At 57.7% G+C, this 18717-nt stretch overlaps 1 protein-coding gene across 3 annotated transcripts in view; it reads left to right on the forward strand.

Moving 5' to 3' along the window:
* AACS (acetoacetyl-CoA synthetase) overlaps positions 1–17606 on the forward strand; it is a gene marked incomplete at its 5' end in the record, with an annotated part of 54404 nt that extends 36798 nt beyond the window's left edge. The window contains 8 exons of one of the 3 annotated variants that reach the window (XM_080821241.1): positions 2499–2563; positions 2709–2831; positions 5547–5660; positions 7358–7483; positions 11911–11980; positions 12446–12504; positions 13280–13482; positions 15928–17606. In XM_080821241.1, the coding sequence (XP_080677367.1) occupies positions 2499–2563; positions 2709–2831; positions 5547–5660; positions 7358–7483; positions 11911–11980; positions 12446–12504; positions 13280–13482; positions 15928–16065 (898 nt within the window). In that variant the 3' untranslated portion in view covers positions 16066–17606. The remainder of the gene's footprint in view (positions 1–2498; positions 2564–2708; positions 2832–5546; positions 5661–7357; positions 7484–11910; positions 11981–12445; positions 12505–13279; positions 13483–15927) is intronic. The other 2 variants (XM_080821242.1, XM_080821243.1) reach the window with 2 other exon arrangements.
* Positions 17607–18717: the final 1111 nt, after the last annotated feature.

The raw sequence follows: 18717 nt of genomic DNA on the forward strand, positions 1-18717 counted from the left end.
GGGGAGGACAGGGAGCAGGCTCCCCACTGAGCAGGAGCCCGATGGGGGGCTTCCATCCCAGGACCCTGGGATCATGACCTGACCCGAAGGCAGACACCCAACTGACTGAGCTACCCAGGCGCCCCGAGGAGGTTCTTTTAAAAGATGGATTTTCTTTGTCATTTGGGGTGTTTTTCTGGGCTCCAGGAGTCTGGCTCGGGGAATATTTGGGTTAGAGTTGGGGCCAGAGCTCTGGGGTCTTTTGTCCAGGCTTTTCTTGTACCCAGGCCAGCCACCTGAGTTCCCGTGTGTCACCTGTCTCTGGGTGGGAGAGGCCCCGGGGGCACACGGTGGGGACTGGCCGGCTCATGTGGCAGCATGGACTTGCTGGACAGCTGTCCGCCAGGGTCACGTCCACACCCCGTCTGCTCCGCGCCACGTGCCCTGCTGGGCTCTGAGGCGTGCACAGCGGTGCAGTGGTGGAGGTGACTTGGCCCTGCCCTTTTGGGGGTGCACGCGAAGGGGGGAAGGAGGAGAGAGAAAGAAGTGCTGTTGGTGCCCTGAGGTCGGGGATGCCCCGGGAGGCAAGGGCGCTGGGGCCTAAACCTCAGGCATGGGGAGGGGACGCAAAACACGGTCCGGGCAGAGGGATGGTGAGTGCCCGGGGCCCTAAGGTGGGGCTGGGATAGGTGTGCGAGGGAAGGAGACCCCGGTGCTGTGAATGTGAAGAGTGGATGTGGCGCCGGCCCGGGGGTGGGGGTGGAGGCTGGTCCCTCGGAGACTCTCAGGCCGGCCTGGACGGTGGGGGCTTTTCTGCACGAAACGCGACACCCCTGAAACGTTTGGAGCTACACAGCGCGGGTTCGTGTTTGTGAAGGCAGTCTTGCTTCTGAGAGGAGAATGAGTTGTGGGGGACGGGGGAAGAGGGCAGTGGGAGACTGGTGGGTCTTAGGCAGATGGAGTTACCCAGGCACGGGGTGGGCGGCCTCGGAGGGGCTGTCTATGAGCTGCCCGTGGGGCACGGGGGGCGGCTCCTGTCCAGCTGGGAAGCCGCCTGGTGCTTTTTGCAGATCCCCAGCCGTTATCCCTAAAAATACAGAGCGCTGAGCACCCACACCAAGCTCCCGTGCTTCGTGGGCTCGGTGTGGTTTTACGCAGCTCCTGCTAGCCCTGCAGTCGGGAGGGGGGGCCTTCCCGTTCCCTTCCCGTTCTCGAGACACGCAGGTCTGTGACCCAGGCCCAGCATCTGGTTGGAGTCTCCATGCGTTGCCAAGGTCGAGGTTCACAGGGGTATGGAAAGAACCATAGAGAGCGGTTGATTTCGGTGGGGGGGCGGGCGCCAAGGGGATGAGCAGCAAAGGGAACGTTGCTTTGGTGTGGCTGCGGTCGGAGATCCTGGCGCCGCGGGCGGTCATTGCTCCGCCATCAGAGGCTGCAGGCGCGCCTGGTCTTCTGTGAAAATGTAGCCGTTCCTGAAGGGTGACATCTTAGTGCTCAGAGGTGGTCTTGAGTTTGGGAATCATCCTGCCCGAGTTAATGCAGTAACCATGGGGGACGTGGGAGGGTTGTGTACACGGCCCCCCACGGCCTCCCCTCCCGAAGCAGCAGCGGCCTCTAGGGCACAGCAACCCGGGAGGTGCCTGAGGTCTCGGTGGGGGACTTCCTGGCGGCCAGGAGCTGGTGGTGAAGAGGGGAATTGGGAGGGACGGAGGACAGCAGGCTCGAGGGCCCCTCCCAGCCCAACCGACCCGGCGCGGGACAGCATGTGGCTGTCTCCTACCCAGGGGTGGGGGGATAAGGTTTGGCTGCCCAGAGCGATGCCAAGGGACCTTGATGTTTGCAGCCTCCTTTGGGCCCGAAGGGAGGGCACTGGTTAGTTATGGAGCCGGTCCGCAAGACCAGGGCCGCCTGGCTGCTGGAGCCATCAGGAGGGCTCGCCCCTGGAAACGCAGGGACTTCTTCTCCGTGTGGCGTTGTTCTCCGAGTGCGGACATGGGGCAGAGGACGGTAGACTCTGAACATTCGAAACGAGAAGAGCTGCATCATTTAAGAAGTCATTTAAGTCACTTAAGAACAGGGGGTGGGGCCCGAATGCCCAGCACCGGCCCTGCTCCCACAGAAGGTCCCGCCGCCCTCTGCACCTCGGCGGAAGGGGCTCGTGTGAGGCTGGGACTTGAGGGGTCTTGGTTTTCTGGCCTCCTTTGGTCCCCAAAGGGCAAATACCCTGTAGCTGGGAGGTGTGTGGGCTGGTGCGCAAGTCGCTGTCTGTCACATGGAGCCATGTGCTCAGGGGGCCGGGGCTCCGAGCGTGTTGGGGGTCAGCGCGCCGGCCTGTCCCTGCTGAACCCGCAGTCAGCACAGGTGTTTACTGAACACTAGGTATTAATTCAGCCCAGAAAAGTATGTGTCTTGGATTTTGCAAACTTGCCAGAAGCAAGTCACTAATTTTAAAAAGCTCTAAGCCTGGAATGTGCAAGAGCCTTGAGAGTTTCTGTTTTCTTTCCCTCCTGTGCCCTTAGCATTACCATCCTTGGAACGGGTGCCAAGTGGCTGGCGGTCCTTGAAGAGAAACAGCTGAAGCCAGGTCAGTGTGCCCCTCCGGACGCCTGGCCTCCTCCCCGTCCTGCTGGCCCAGGAATCCAGAGCCGCCCTCTTACCTGTTTCCTGCACGTGAGCCAGAACAGGGGCGTCGGGTCTCGTTTTAATCTCTCTGTGGTTCTTCCCCCTAGTGGAAACCCACAGTCTCCAGACGCTTCACACGATCCTGTCCACTGGCTCCCCTCTGAAAGCCGAGAGCTATGACTACGTCTACAAGTGCATTAAGAGCAGCGTCCTCCTGGGCTCGATCTCAGGTAGGGCTGGCGCCGCGGGGGGTCCGGGAGGCAGCAGGGGAAGTGGGGCGCGACCAGGCTGGCCCCCCGTAAGCGTGCATGGCCTTGGAGCCAACAGGTCCGCTGCCTTGAGTTTGTCCCAGGTAAACAGCAGGGCGCACGTCTGTGCCCGGTTGGTTCTTCTTGTTCATGATAGTTAAGTTCTAGGAAATTGCTGAGTTAGTGACTATGGAACCTTTGGGGAAGAGACACATACACACACACACACACACACACACACACACATATCTCACATCAGTTATGATCTTATATTCTGGAAACAACCCTTTTCTGGTAGATTCTGTTATCTGTATCTTACGGAAGAGAAAACGAGGTTTAGGAGTGTTAACGGACTTGTCAGAGCAGCCCCCCAACAGGGTGCAGTGCAGCTGGGTCCCGAGCCAGAGCCCCTTGCACCGCCTTCCCCTCCCTGCGCTCTCTCCCAGTCTTCTCTGTCGCGAGTGCCGAAACCAGAGCAGGGCACTGCCTTGTGGCCCTCTGGCTGGGGACGTGCGTGTGGGGCATCTCGAGATTTCCACCACTTGGCTCGTGTTCTCCGATGACCTTGAGAGCACCCTGAGTGTTGCTCCTGAGGTCATCAGTTTTAGTGAGTAGGAGGGTTTGCAAATACAGAATCTGTAAATAATAAGGATTGGCCAGGTATGAGAACAATTGTTGCAATGTCGTTTATGTTCGTTAAAAGCTGGAAATTACCTATGTGCCCGGTAGAAGGGAATTCATTGAATAATGTATGGTGCATCCTGAATTTTGCAGCTGTTCGGAGGGATATGATGAATATTCTTATGTAGATGGAAACATATTCATTGATGCCGAAAGAGGGTTGTGATATGTTGAGTGAGAGAAGCAGATTGCAGAGTTATGAGTGTGGTCATTTTTGTAGATCGAGAGAAGGAATATGTGGTGGGGTGTGTACACCCGTGTGTGTGTGCGTGTGTGTGTGTGTGTGCATGGGTGTTGGGATTTCAAGTGACTTTTTTTTCTCTTCGCTTTTTCCTAATGTGAAATTGTATGAAGACAATTTGTGCATGTTGCAAAATCTTCAGAATCCTAAAAAGAAACAGAGTGGTGTCCGCCCCGAGTGGTTTCCTCCTTCCCCCCACAGAAGCCTGTGCTCGTTTCCCCTCAGGGGCGTCTGTATATAGGTGGGAGAGTGTGTCTGGATGGGGTGAGACCCATTTAACTTAGGATTCACACTGTTCCGTATTTCCCCCTTAACAGCGTGACTTGTAGTTAATTCTATCTTAGCTCATCAAAATCTTGAGAGGAATTTAATTTATATTTCTGAAAGCATATCTTTATTTATTTATTTTTTAAAAGATTTTATTTATTCATTTGACAGAGAGTGTCACAGTGAGAGAGGGAACACAAGCAGGGGGAGTGGGAGAGGGAGAAGCAGGCTCCCTGCTGAGCAGAGAGCCCGATGTGGGGCTCGATCCCAGGACCCTGGGATCATGACCTGAGCCAAAGGCAGAGGCTCAATGACTGAGCCACCCAGGTGCCCCCGAGAACACGTCTTTAAAAGCTACTGTGTGGTTTGTTTGAAGCCCGAAGCTGCCCTGACAGGCCTCTGCTTTCCTGCTGGACCCGTGGCCCGAGGCTGGGGAACTTGAGCTGTTTAGGCGAGCAGGGCAGGCAAAGGTCCGTTCAGCATCTGTGAGTGGCCTTGTGGCATCCCTTCTCCCTCTGGGCCTCAGTTTGCCTGCCTTAAGAGGAACGGTTTGTACAGTGTGACTCCAGGGGCCTGTCCATGCGACTGCTACCCACCGAGTGGGCGGATGTGCTGGGGCTTGGGCCCCTTATCTAGCAGGGTTATTCTCCTTGTGACAGGTGACATGTATAAATGTTTGCCGCCTGTGTGTCATTCTGTGAATGCCATGAAGCCTTCAAAGTAGCAGCTCTCCTTTCTTGACACAAAACACTCTTCGAGATGCTCTGGGGGAAAGGCAGGAGTCGGGTGTATGCAGTGCCCCACGTGTGTGAGATGATCGTGTGTGGTGAGGGTCTCCGGCCAGGCGGCAGGGAGGCTCACATCCACTCCTCGGCCTCCCGGAGGGCATCACCTGCCCAGAGCGCTGCGGTGCAGAAGCTTTGGGAGGTGGCCTGCTGGCTGATCCAGTGCTCTTGGACCTCGGTGTGTTTCAGCCCCTTAGCCCCGGCTGGCGCCACAGGCGTCGCAAGGTCACCCGAGAGCATCCCAGGCCTTCCTGGCACCCCAGCGTGCTTCCCGCCCGATGCGTTCTGTCTTCTGTGAGACCCGGCCTGCTCGGACCCCCGGGGCGCGGCTCCTCCGGCCGCCGCAGAGGGCCTCCGTATGTGACGCATCTGCCCACGCGGTGCCAGTGAGGTTGGGCTCATGGGTGAAGCCTTCGTGTCCCGTGAGCCCAAGTCTCAAATGTCACTGTGACCACGAGAGGTCATTCGTTTTGTCTGTCATCCAGCAGGAAGACTTGGTCAAAACATACATCATCCGGACACGGGCGTTTTGCTGAAATTTCTAAATCCCCTCCCTCATTTCTCCCTGAAAAGAAGTGCTAACCATCCGTGCGTTTGTCAGTATCTACGGGAGGAAGATTTGAAATACCTCTGGGGTCTTCCTCCCTTGGTGTTCACCAGTAGAAAACAAAGCTGTTCATCTCAGTCTTCTGAATTCTGCCTCTCCTTTGCCTTGGTTTACAGGGGGCACCGACATCATCTCCTGCTTCATGGGCCAGAATTTTTCTGTTCCTGTGTACAGAGGGGAGATTCAGGCCCGGAACCTGGGCATGGCCGTGGAAGCCTGGAACAAGGAAGGTGATGGCTTCACCAACTGCCGTTCTGTTTCTGGGCGTGACCGGTAGCTCGGGAGCACTCGGATGTGTAACCTCCCCGAGAGGGGTGGCCCAGCTCACTTGCAGACTGGGGTTCTTCTAGCTGCCCGCTGGGCTCCTTGTCCCCCGTCCCCTTCGGCCTTGCCGCCTGAGAAGTCAGTGTCGGGCTGGAGCACAGCGGAGAGCTGTGTGTTTGGGAGCGGCAGGAGGGCTGTTGCTCCCCCAGCATCCAAAGCTCGGAGATGCTGCTCAGGCAGCCCCACTGCCCTGCTCCTGTGACCCCCTGACCTTGACACGGTCCCAGTGAGGGAGCTGGCGTGTTGGCCTCTGACAGTGTCAGGATGAGCTTTTGCTCTATAGCCTGTTAGTGGCCATTGATAAATGAGCAAAGCCTGTTTGTGTCTCTAGCACCAAACAGGACCTAGCCTGGCATGTGGTGTGTGCACTGTGCAAATTTGCCCTGCAGCCACCATTACTTTAGCCTGGCAGAGTGCATGGGGAGTCTGGGTGAGGAAGAGGGAGAGACGTCAGCCGTGGTGTCCCCGCCAGGTTAGGGGCTGGAAGCCTGGAGAACATAGGAAGGATTTCTCCCTCTTCCAGTTCATGGGAAATGTTGCCAGAGACCTTTCTGAAAATCGGTTCTTACTTTCAGAAGAGGGCTTTTCCTGGTGCTCCCAGAGCTTCTCGGCCCAATATGTCTGTTTCCTTCCCCGCTGCCTGAACCATTTCTTTTGGTCCTGGTCACGGCTGCATTCTGTGGCCTGGTTGGGGGAGATGCACCTGGCAGAGAGAAAGCGACGGCCGTCTCTGCAGCTTCCAGCTGTCTGTCTGTCTTCTCTCTGGGGTGTTCTGTGGGATGGGAGGAGCTAGGCAAGGTGGAGGAAATGGGGAACCCCAGGAGCCCCCTCGGGCGCACGTGGAATGGTGACTTCTCAGTGCCAGTCCCGTGCTGCCGTGGTGTGGAAGGTGCTGGATAAAGGGACCCGCTCACTGGGAGGGTTGCTGTGCTACCCTCTCCTTGGCCTCCACGGCCTCTGCTGTGCCCGGGGCCGGAGACTGGGCGCCCTGTGGGAGCAAATGGGACTCGGTGCGACTCAGTTAGCCTGTAGGTTGGGAGTAGTGAAGAGAGGTAGGGACCGCGTGGTGCAGGAATTCTACTCCTGGGAGAAGCACTTGTGCATACGAGCGAGGAGAGGCGTGCGAGTGGGTTCGTTGCCGCGTGTTCACGGGTTTGTCGCCGCGTGTTCGCAGTAGGGAACAGAGTTCAGAACATACAGAGCTTGTCCTCAGGAGGCATAAATGGCCACGATCACACGTGGACAGTTACAAGCAGTGAAAACGAATGGGCTAGAGCGGCATATAGTGGACGAGCGAGGCACCCCAAGCCCACACTGGGAGAGCCGAGCCGGGTGCGGGGCGCATGCAACATGAGGCCGTGGGCGCAGTTTGGAGACACGCGGGATGACTTTGCTGTTCAGAGACGTGTCTCGGTGGCGTGAACGTATTAATACACGTGTGGGAAAAATCAGTTCCCTTTAGAAGAGAGGTTTGGGGGGGCGTGTGTCCGGAGGGAAGGTTGCTGGGAGTCAGTCCCAAGTACATGGTGTAGGGGATAGGGAGCGTGTGCCAGGGTATGTGGCTGCTGCAAGCGCTCAGGGTAGTTTTTCCTTCCCGAAGCAGGAAAGGCAGTGTGGGGGGAGAGCGGCGAGCTGGTGTGCACCAAGCCGATCCCCTGCCAGCCCACGCACTTCTGGAACGATGAGAACGGGAGCAAGTACAGGAAGGCCTATTTCTCCAGATTCCCAGGTACGTCGGTTGGTGGGGGACGCGGAGGGAGCCGCCCACACTCCCTCTGGGCTGGGCCTTCGGGGTCTGGTTCTGGGCCCCCCACCCCCACCCACCGCCCATGCCCGTGAAGCTGCTCACAGCTCCTTCCACCAGGGGGCGAGGATGAACGGGGATCAGTATCTTGTCCCTTCCGCTTGAAGCCATCATGTGAAACTGGCGTCTGGTTAGCTTCCATTTTTTCATGGTTTATTTGTTTATTTGAGAGAGAAAGAGAGCACGTGAGCAGGGGGTAGAGAGGGGCAGAGGGAGGAGCGGAGAGAATCTCAAGCAGACCCTTTGCTGAGTGCAGAGCCGGAGAGCTCAGGACGCCAAGGCCGTGACCCTGAGACCAAGACCTGAGCGGGAACCAAGAGTCAGACGCTGAACTGGCTGAGCCCTGGTGGGGTTGCTCTCTGCTTAGCTGGCCTGTGTGTGCAGAGCCCCTGGGCTGCAGGCGCGGCTGCCGGGCCCGGCACGAGTCCCAGTACGAGCCCCAGTACGAGCCCCGGTTTGCCTGTGGGCGGGCTGTGGGCTGCGCGCTCGCCCAGGACTGCTCGTTCAGATGGAAGCAGTGTGTTCAGGAGGAATCTGGTGTGGGCCTCCTCCTCTCCACCGGGCGCGCACCCTCACCTGTCCTCACGGAGGTGTTGGAGGAGGAGCACGTTGGGGGTGGAGTGCTCCGCAGCCCGCTTGTCACTCTCACACAGACCGACACCCTCGCGTCTCATCTTCCAAGTGGCGCCTTGCCCCGGAGCAGGAAAGTGTTTTATTTCAAGCTCTGACTCCCGTCTGCGTCTTTCCTTCGTTCATAAGCAACCTCGAGTTATCACAGCTGTCTGATTCACAGTTTAGTAAGCTCTCTGTCCCAGAGCGGCATTCTCCAAGTGCGGGCTTGCTTCCGTCTCCAGAAAGGTAATTTGGTTTTGCGGTAACCGCTCGTGGAGGGTCAGAGAAGGGCAGGTGGCTGGCAGGAGCAGAATCCACCGTGGACCCGTCCTGTTTCTCCCCCGGCCTTGCGTGTTTACACGTCCCACGTGAAAACCACGGTATCTGACATGGCACCCCCACGCGGGTGTCGGAGGAGCGCCCCAGATGTGGCGTGGCCTCCTGGGTACCTGCCACGTGTGAGCCCCGCCTTGGATCCCGCCAGTGTGCAGCTGTCCCGATGGAGTGAGGCAGTATAGAGGGAGCTGATGTAGAGAGAAACGTTCCTCAGGTGACCCTGAAGGACAGGGCAGGACCTCCTGCCTTAGGAAGAGAGGCCAAAAGGAGTAGAAGCTCAGTGGGAGGATTCATCTTGAAAATCCATCTGTCTCCTGCAGTACTGCTCACTGGTCTTTGGAAACTGTGTTTCCTGTAACTTGTTGTGTATACAGTTAACATGATAAATGTCTCTCAGGATTGATTTCAAGGCCTTTCCTTGCCCTCCCTCCCCCCCTCCCTTCCTTCCTTCCTTCTTTTTTCGAACTTCCCTCTTGGAGAAAACGAGTATTGTGACCTGTTTTATTTCCATTTCCGTTTTTGCCTTGGCTGCCAGGAAGCTCAGAGCTGAAATCATTGCTTGTTTGCAGCAGTCCTCTTACCCCCAGGGCAGGGTTTCTGATTCTCTTTAAAGAATCTCATCATGTAATCGTTTTTATAAGTAGTTTCCTCAGATACTTTCTGGGAGTAGGTGGGAGATCTGTGAACCAGTACGGAAAGAGGAAGGAAAGACGATGGCAGGTAAGATAATGGAACTCTGGAGCTCTTGGTCATGGACCGGAGGAGCACAGGAGGAACCTGACTGTCCAGGTTGTCCTGGGAAGTTCTGACACTGTACTGGAATTAGTGTTGAAGGAAAACAGCTGGAGGCCAAGGTTGTCATTCCTGGAGCAGCAAGCAAACTCACAGACATCGTTAGGCCGGATGACAACGTAAGCACGCGGTGATATCCAAGAAAGTAGTAAGCAGAAAGAAGAAGTTCAGCACAGAGGGAACAGCATCTCTTTGTGTAAACTTTTAAAAGGAAATATGTGTGTGTAAGTGTGTGAATAAATCCACAACAAAGGGTTATCTGTTTGGCAGGAATTATGAGCTGTTTTGCTTTTCTTTATATCTTATCATTTAAAAAAAAAACCTAGTAAAAATTTAAAGAGACTTTAAAAGTGGACCGAAGAAAGATTTAGACTGTTCTGGTTCTACAAAGCAGTGGTTTCAGCTCCGAGTTTCCTGGCAGCCAAGACAAAAAGGGAAATAAGATGGGTATGGATGAGGGCAGGGGACACATTTCCACTCGGGAGCCAAGCACACCCACCAACTGTTGGGACTTTGAACTTGACATGGAGACAGCCAGAGGTTCCCTCAGCCCACATCAGCAGAACTCAAAGTGGAAGGAGACTCCGAGTCATAACTCATGGAGCCCTTGGTCCTCCCGTAAGAGAAGTGTGTGCAGTTTATTCGTGATGGTGCATTTGCAGACGTGGAAAGCCGTGCTGTTGTTCTCTCTGTACAAAGGCACATGCTTACGTAGATTTCCTCCAGGAGGAAAACAAGGGCGAGGCTGAGTCTCTCCCTTTGCGCCGGCGTGTGGTCCCTGAAGCAGGGTTGAAGGAGCCGGGGTTCCGCTGGCCCCGGGCACGGGAACCTGCAGGGAAGCCTGCATTCCTCCGCCGTGACAACCCGGCAGCAGAGCCACCAGCCCCGTGAGAATCCTTCCTCCCGACTTCATGTTGTACGAGGTGGCACTGCTGCATTTTATTTTCACAAATGATAATTCCTTCAGGGTGCGTTTGCGTCTTCCGTTTTGTCTTCGTTTCCAGGGCCTTGCATTCATGATCAAACTCCTGGGAGAGCCGGCTCCGCACGACCCAGACTGTGTGTCGGTCGGGCGCCGGGTCCCCAGATGAGAAAGGACCCGTGCAGGGGGTGGGCCCTGCGGCTGTGTCTGCAGCCCTGTCCCCTGGGACGGCGTCTGGAAGCCCGGCATTCGGAGTAGCTGTAGGATGCGCTTCTGCAGAAACCTGGCGTATCACTTGCAGTCCTGGGAATGATCTTTTCCTGTTTGCGTACCTGAGTCTTTCATAAGTCCTGTCAGGAGGAAGGGGGTTTTTTCTTCAGCTTGGGGAGGAGGGGAGAGGGACCCGGAGGCCTGCAGTCCTCTTTTGTGTCAGAAGAAAGGAGCTCAGGAGTTCCTCCGTTCCCTAACTGCGTCCCAAGGACCACACTCCCTGCAGACGGACAGACGTCCTGGCTTTCAGCCGGGTCTGCACCTGGGCGGGAGCCTCAGTCGCTGCTCGTGCAGTCTGGTCGTGACCGTGAACGAGTGAGGGAATAAGCGCAAATGTCTCGTCACGGTGGCGCCTCCCCGAGGGGTGCGGGCCGATGGGGTTCGCGCCTCCAGGCGGGAAGCGTCTCCAGCATTGCGGGGGAGCAGGTCCTCTCCGTGAAGGCCCCAAAGCTGGTTTTATTTGGGCCGCAGGGACTTGGGCCCCATTTCAGGAGGCCAGGCTACCCCTGGGGAAGTGACTTCCAGGTGGCCGCAGAGCTGGTGGGATGCGCTCCTGGTCGTTCGCACCCGTGTGGCCTCCGATTGTGCGGCTGGTCAACGGTCACTGCCTTTGGTGGCAGGAGGAAGCTTCTGGCTGCTTTAATTGCTCCCTTGGCAATTCCCTTGAGGCGTGACTTCTCTTTCCTGCTCCTGGAGGATGTGGCTGAGGCTGGGGCTATTAGCTTTGCTGTGTCCGAACGAGGGCCTCCCTGGGAATGCCGCCAGCCCAGGCCTCGGCTGTCCACTGGGCCACACGGGGTTGGCGCAGGTGATCGGTTGCGTGGTCACCTCTGATCGCTGCCCTCCACCCCATTCCTCTGCCTTCCGTGTCCCCTGCGTTTTACCACCTAGGTAGCTCTGTGCACGTGGCTTGTGGCTTACCTCGGGCCTCCGTTAGGAGGCTGCCTCTGGTCGTGCTGCTTCTGTCCCATTCCGGGGGTGGGCCCAGCCCCTCCAGCCCAGCCCCCTCAGCTCTCCCAGACCACCCTGTCTTCCTAAAGTGGCTTCAGTCAGGCCTGCTCCCAAAGCTCCCATTGACCTTCCCCTGCCCCTTCTCGCTCCCTCACTGCCAGGGCTGGTCCCAACCCCGTGAATTCCTGAGGTCCTTGTGGGTGCCCGAAGGAGTGGCGTTCTCTTGCGTGCTGGTGTGTGTCAGAACTGGGCGCCCAGTGGCCCCTGCTAGATAGACGCTGTGCTCCTGGGGGCAGGGATGGGCTAATCCACTTTTACCCCTGGGCCCCAGCCCCGTTCCGTACCTGTTTCTGTGCCTTAGCCGTGTCTGTTTTGATGAACCTCCTGTTGCTGTCATGCCTGCCGTGGGCGTCTGTCCAGGCAGGACCCCTTCTCCTTGGGGTGACTGAGCCCCTCTGCCTCCCTGCAGGTGTCTGGGCGCACGGCGACTTCTGCAGAATCAACCCCAAGACGGGGGGCATCAGCATGCTGGGCCGGAGGTGAGGGGTCTTCGGACGGCTTCTCTTCCCAGGAGCCCCCTTTCCCAAAGCATCCAGGCAGGGACAGGGGGCATCCCGGGTCGGTTCCCTGAGGGCGAGGGCTGGGCCTGATCCACATTCCTGGGCCCCAGCATGGGGTGGCGGGTCTGGGCCCCAGCATGGGGTGGCGGGTCTGTGGCAAAGGTGTGTCCGTCCTCGGTAGCAGCAGCCCTTCCAGAACACCTGTACAGGTGGGAAGGGGCAGGGAGGTGACAGGTGTTTCCACACAAAGGGGACTCCCTTGTTGTCTGGCTTGGAGTTTAGAGAGAGAAGGGGACTGGTAGGGATAAGGAGCAAGGGGGGGGAGATTTCATGACGGGCCCAGTGTTGCTGCGTGGAAAGGGGGTGATGCCCCCACCACCCCGCCCCCGGGTGACGTGCCTCACTCAGGAACTGCTGTGTGTTCATGACCTTGTCTCTTTCCAGCGATGGCACACTCAACCCCAACGGAGTGCGATTTGGCAGCTCGGAAATCTATAACATTGGTAAGTGTTTCACTTTCTCCTGAATTATTCTCGGGTCATCCAGGAAGGAAGGAGGGCGTGTCCTAGCGGGGAGCCCCAGAGCCCGCTTTCCAGAGAGCCCGCCTTTGGGCGTTAACTCCAGCCTGTTTGCCTCAGCTGTGAGAATGGACATTTGTGAACGTGTCCTTCTTTCCAGAACATACCTTGTCCACACTGCTCGTGGCTGTAAAGCCTCAGAGGCCATCCCTGTTCCATTACGTTTTATCTTCACCGTGACCAACCTTGGCTTGCTTAATTATGTCCCCTCCGTATGGGTGAAGGAGAAGCACAGAGAGGTTGTGATTGCTGGAGGTCCCACAGCGCCATTCAGGACACCATATAAAGATGGTGGGCCTCGCGGCCACACAGTAGAGTCAACCATGGGCCTTCAAAATGCTCCATGCAGGCCACGAACTCACCCTCCCTAGGAGGTGGCGTCCTGCTGATGTCACACCAGGATTGTTGGTGGGGCCGGGCCGGAGTCCTGCGCCTCCTGCCTTGAGCCTTTGTCCCTCCCCGCAGCGGGGTCCCCACCACGGGCACTTGCTTCCTGTTTGTCTTTAAATCGGCATGTAGTGGAGCCAGGGAGGCCTGTGTTTGGCTTCCTATAAACACGTTGACCGCTGCAGTTCAAGCCACAGCTCTTGACTCCCCGCCGGAGACGGGCGCTCTCCTGCGTGCTCCCCTGGAGGGTCTCTTCCCGGGAGGGCCGTGGCGGGCCACTGTGAACACGTGTCCCTTTCCCCTGTGTCTGCAGTGGAGGCCTTCGAGGAGGTGGCAGACAGCCTCTGCGTCCCCCAGTACAACAAGGACGGGGAGGAGAGGGTGCTTCTCTTCCTGAAGATGGCTTCCGGCCACTTGTTCGGGCCCGAGCTGGTGAAAAGCATCTGTAACGCCATCCGCGTCGGCCTGTCTGCACGGCATGTGCCCAGCCTCATCCTGGAGACCAAGGGCATCCCGGTAGGTCCTGCCCCTGGGCAGTGGGACCAGAGCGCCGGCATCTCCCCGAGAGCCCCGCACGCGGGGACTCATCTAGGAGCTTGTTCTGCTTTATATATAGTTTGTCTGTGTTGCCTGGCAACCCCATCTTTTCCCCCCCAACATCTCTCTCTTTTTCTCTCTCCTTTTTTTTTTTTTTTAACCCTTCCTGAATTGCATTTAAAGTAACTTCTGCTAAAATACTTGTGTTCGGAGGCTAGGCAGGCCCGGCCCTGCACATCCAGCCAGCTTTCCCCCAGTGTGGTGCTGGTGTGTTCCTAAAATTATTAATGAGAAAATTAATTTTGACTTTTTAAAGAGCCGCTGGGGTGCCGTTGCTCTTGCCTTTTAATTTTAAGTTTCGCCCGTGGAAAGAAGAGTTGAATCTATTTAGAGGCGCGTCTCCAGAAAGCTGCCCCCCCCTTCCACTCTGTTTAGGTTCTGAGTGGGGGAGGAGGGACGCCCAAACTGGATCTCAGCCTCAGCTGGGACTGCTGACACGCGGACGGCAGCCGAGAGGGGAGGCTGCCGTGTGCACGTGCACGCGTGTGTGCATAGGCGAGCCAGGCTGTACGGAAGCCGGCGGATCGTGGTTCTCTTGACGGGGAGATGGGGCAGAGTGTGACCAGGCCCCTGCGGGAGCACAGCTCTGATGCTGTCCTGAGCAGGGCCCAGACTTCTCCTGTCCACACGCTGCTTTTAAATATTGGTTATGCACGGGAAGGGTCCCAAGCTTGGGACTAGTCTCTCAGTCTCTCTTGGTTGGTCACTCCCAGTGACTCTGTGGACAGTGGCTCCCACGGTAGGGAAGGTACTTCTTGAGTCCGTGACACTTGCCGCCTTCTGATGAGGGCCTAAGGCTTTCCTTCAGGGAACCAGTTCTGTCTGCTTCTGGAACATTCTGGAGTATGAGAGTTTGATTTTCCCCTTGGCTCTCTTTTGTTGAAACGGGACATCTGTCCTTTGTTACCGGAAGGGTTATTCCCCAACTGTCTGTGGTCATGAGGTTAGTGACACGGTTTATTTGAGAGATACAGGAAATGGTGGCCCGTCTTTCTGTCCTCAGTGTGGCTATCAGGTCGCTGTCAGCTCCCGCCCTCTGCGGGTGCTGTCTCTTCTATCTGGTTGGGCTGGGAAGTCACTTTGAGGGTTCCCTGAGATTTTTTGAGGCCCTTGTGTTTCCAGAGCCTCCTGATCTGAACTGATGATTGGGTTGGCCCTGTGTGTCATGTGCTGGGGTGGGGGTGGCCCGGCCAAGGAGACTGGGGGGCACTTGGGGCATTGTGAGGCTGGCAGGCCCCAGGCAGGCACAACCGCCCCGACTGAACACATCTTTGTCCCCACTCACAGTTGAGACGCTTGTCCCATACCGATGGGAGGCAGCATGGTGTGTGTGCCCCAGGGAGGCCCGAGCCATAGCCCCAGGGGCGGGGGGGTCCTCTGCCTCCCGCCACCCTCTTCACCAGGGGAAGCGGTAGTGGGATTGCATCTGAATCATGGTCTTCTTTCTTTTGTCAGCCAGTGGAAGATATAAATTATTAGCTCCCCTGAGCCATTCTTGGGGCTTTTGTGTAAAGCTTCCAAGCCCATACAGCATGTGAGACTCTCGCGTTCCCGGCCGAGAGGGGCTGACACCCCAGTGACAGGCAGTCCCTGGGAAGCTAGCGCTTAGGTCCTTAATTAGTTCACACGTCGCCTGAGTTTCTCAAATGAATGAATTTTAATTACATCTCAGGTTGAAAAAAAAAATCATGCCCGTGGAGGAGAGATCAGGGCACTGCCGTTCTACTAAAGGGCTCTGTCCTTGAGTCCTCTGGCCCCTGGACGCCTGCACTGCCACCAGAGGCCTGCAGGGAGCAAAGGCGGCACATGCGGGCCACGGGTTTTTAGGGGGAGCTTTGCACGTTTGGAAGGAGTCTGACTGCCCCATCCCACCCCGACGAGTGGTTCTGAGGACAGATTTGGGGACAGCTTGGTGAGGCTTGTGGACGAAGCTCGCTGGCCATGTGATCGTGACGAGGTGGTGGGAAGCCAGCCCACTGCTGACATGCTGGTGATGGCCTGATTTTACGGTACAGAGAAGGCTAGTGAAGTCAGTGGCACTGACAAAAAAGAGACAGTCTGACAGTGAGGCCCTTGCTAGAGCTGTCTGTGTGTGAGCCCCGTGAGCCCCCCTGCAGGGAGAGGCGCTGGGGCGCCCCTCACACTCGAGGAGGCCAGTGGGGCCTCGGGAATCAGCCCACAGTCCCCAGACAAGGTGGCCCGCGTGCTCACCGTGGTGGAAGGCCCCCTCCGCGGGCACACCTGCGCGGTGGGCTCCAGGCGGGGATCGTTCTGTCTGCGGTCTGGACTGCCCGGCCCTGGGAGCCCCGGGCTCTTCCCCGCTTGAGGCCCAGCCGCTCGTCTTGTTTCCTCCGCCCCGTGCAGTACACCCTCAACGGCAAGAAAGTGGAGGTGGCCGTGAAGCAGATCATCGCTGGAAAAGCCGTGGAGCACCGAGGGGCCTTCTCGAACCCCGAGGCCCTAGATTTGTACCGCGACATCCCCGAGCTGCAGGACTTCTGAGTCGGACCGGCTTGCTCAGCGCCTGCCACATGCGTCTGTGCTGTGACTTTCGTGGGGTCGAGACGTTACTTTGGGAAGGCAAGTGTCCGCGGGCTGGGGGAAGAGTCGTGTCCGGGCCACAGTCGCGTCTGGGGGCTTCCCTACCTCTTCCTGGACCCTGTCCTGACCTTCAGAGGCCGAAAAGGAGCATTTGGTTGTGTGTGTGGCGAGGCTTGGAGAGTGTGTGTCTTTGCACAAGTGTTCTTGCACGCGCCATGCCTCGAGGAGCCGGGGGTGGCCTGTGCGTGGACGGTTGTGGCTGACGGCCATGGTCACGGCCACAGCCACGCTTCCCTCTCTGGCGGCGGCGCCCCTCTGACGGGCCATCTTGCCTTCAGCCTCGTGCCTGTAGTCCCCTTTACTGTCTTCAGGTGTAAATCTGTGTCTCCCTCTTACGTGGGTCTCCTGGCTCTGGCTGTCGTCCCTCGGGGCCTGGTCGTCCGCTGTGACATGTGGCCTGGTCCCCGGGTGGCCCACCGCTCCTGCAGGTCCTGGTGCAGCTGCGTGTCGCGCCCACCCGACTGCACCGCCGGCCAGCAGAGGCTCCCGCGGGACCACACGTGGCTTTCGTGCTTCAACAGGGTTTCCTTATTTCATGGACTTCGAGTGGTTTAAAAATATTGTAACGTTTGTTATCTGGTGTGCGTGGGTGTTAGACAACCGAACGTCCGCCCTGCGGGGTGGCCTTGCTCTCAGGGCACCGGCAGGCCGCCCGGGCAGCGGGCATGGGTCCTCCCGCATCGCAGCTGCCTGGCCTCAGGGGACACGGCCTCGCTGCTCCTCCCCCCGGGGGCTCTCGGGACCTCGTGGGGAAGCAGTGTTCCCAGCAGCTGTAAATCGAGTCACGGGTTCCTTTGCTGGGCGGTTCGTGTGTGTTCTCAGTTCAGCACGTCAACGAGTTCCTGTAATCCCGATGTTCGATTTTGTATTTTTAAAAACAGCACAATGAGAACCTGTTTTGAATCTCTTTTCTTCTGGATTCTAAAAACACAGGGGTAAGGCGCTAGGGGGAATTTATGCAATAAACGTCTCTCTGTATATACGTGTCTGTGCAGACACCTGTGCGTGTGCGGTGTGCTGGAGTTTCCTCTGCGCGGGTGACTGGGTCCGCGTCCGAAGCTGCTTGTGTTGTGGGGGCCGCGCCCCAGGGGGGATGTTTGTCCACAGGGGTGGGGCATTCCCGGGCCCTGGGCATTTAGCAATGGTTCCCAGTGACTGAGGGGCCTGGGTGGTAATTGCACTACGCCGTCCTCCATCTGTAGCTGCCCCGCCTCTCACCTCCCATCGTGTTCCCGGCAGGAAGCTGGAGGAAGTGACAGGTGGGCTGGGTGAGGGGCAGAAAGGTCCCCCTCAGCTCAGGTCATGATCTCAGGGTCCTGGGAGCGAGCCCCGCTCAGGCTCTCTGCTCAGTGGGGGGTCTGCTTCCCCCTCTCTCTCTGCTTGCCTCTCTGCCTACTTGTGATCTCTTTGTCTGTCTCTCTCTCTGTATGTCAAATAAATAAATCTTTAAAAAAAAAAAAGAAAGAAAGGCCTCCCCCTCTCTGATCTGTCCCCTTGTCATCAGCCAAACAGTGGCTCTTCTGGAAACCCCACCCCGTGCGGCTCTGCTGGTACCTAAGCGACCAGAAGTGGGCCACACAGCCATCTCTAGCGGCAAGGGTGTCCGGACATCTGAGCATTTTTAAACAGGACCCGTCACCTTTTTCATATTTGTTTTTTGTTGCTGTAACAAATTACCATGAACGCAGTGGCTTAAAACACGAATTTATTACGGTGGCCGGAAGCCTGACGCAGATCTCGCTGAGCTATAGTCAAGGTGCACCGGCTGCGCTCCTCCCGGAGGCCCCGGAGGAGAGCGTCTCCCTTGCCTTTTCCGGCTTCCGGAGGCGCCCTCCCCGGTGGCTGCTGGCTCATGCCTCCGTCCCCAGAGCTGCAGGGCCTCCTGCCTCCCGCTTGCACACAGAAGCCCTCTGTGATCACGTCGGCCCCGCTCCAGTAATCCGGGATCATTCCCTAGCTTAACATCTGTTGATTCGCATGCTCACTTCCATGTGCCGCCTTAAGTCTCCTGGCCGCAGAACCCGACATCTTCCCGGGACGTGTTGGGGGCTCTACTCTGCCTCCCTCGCTTTGCAAACACAGTCGGGTCCTGCTGGGGAGGAGGACGGGAGAGCGGCCATCAGAAGCTGTGAGCTCTGTGCTGGAGCCGCTGGGTGGTTGGGGCCCCTGGCTGTCGACTGACCCTGGGCTCAGCTTGTCCCCCTACTGTGGGCCTGGCTGCCAGCCTCCCTCCCGGGACTCGGGCTCCACCCCACTGGGGGGTCGGAGCCCACATCAGACTGTTCCAGAGGTGTTGTTAAGACTTAACTGCTGTGCCTTTTGAGTTCCAGCAAGACCCCCCCGGGCTGGCCAAGCCCACACGTCCGTGTTAATACGCTGCGCTGGATAGCTTGATTAATGAGAGACAGATGGTCTGAGCGACCGCCATCGAACCCCGCGGTGCTGGCTCTCCCACGATGTGCCTTGGCCCCGGCGTTGCTCTGAAAGCACCTGCTGGTCAGTGGCCTTTCCCTTTGCGATACCTGCAGGTTGTACCCCCAGTCTCCTTCGCAA

Source organism: Martes martes, assembly GCF_963455335.1.
Source record: "Martes martes genome assembly, chromosome: 13".
NCBI classification, from domain to species: Eukaryota; Metazoa; Chordata; class Mammalia; order Carnivora; family Mustelidae; genus Martes; species Martes martes.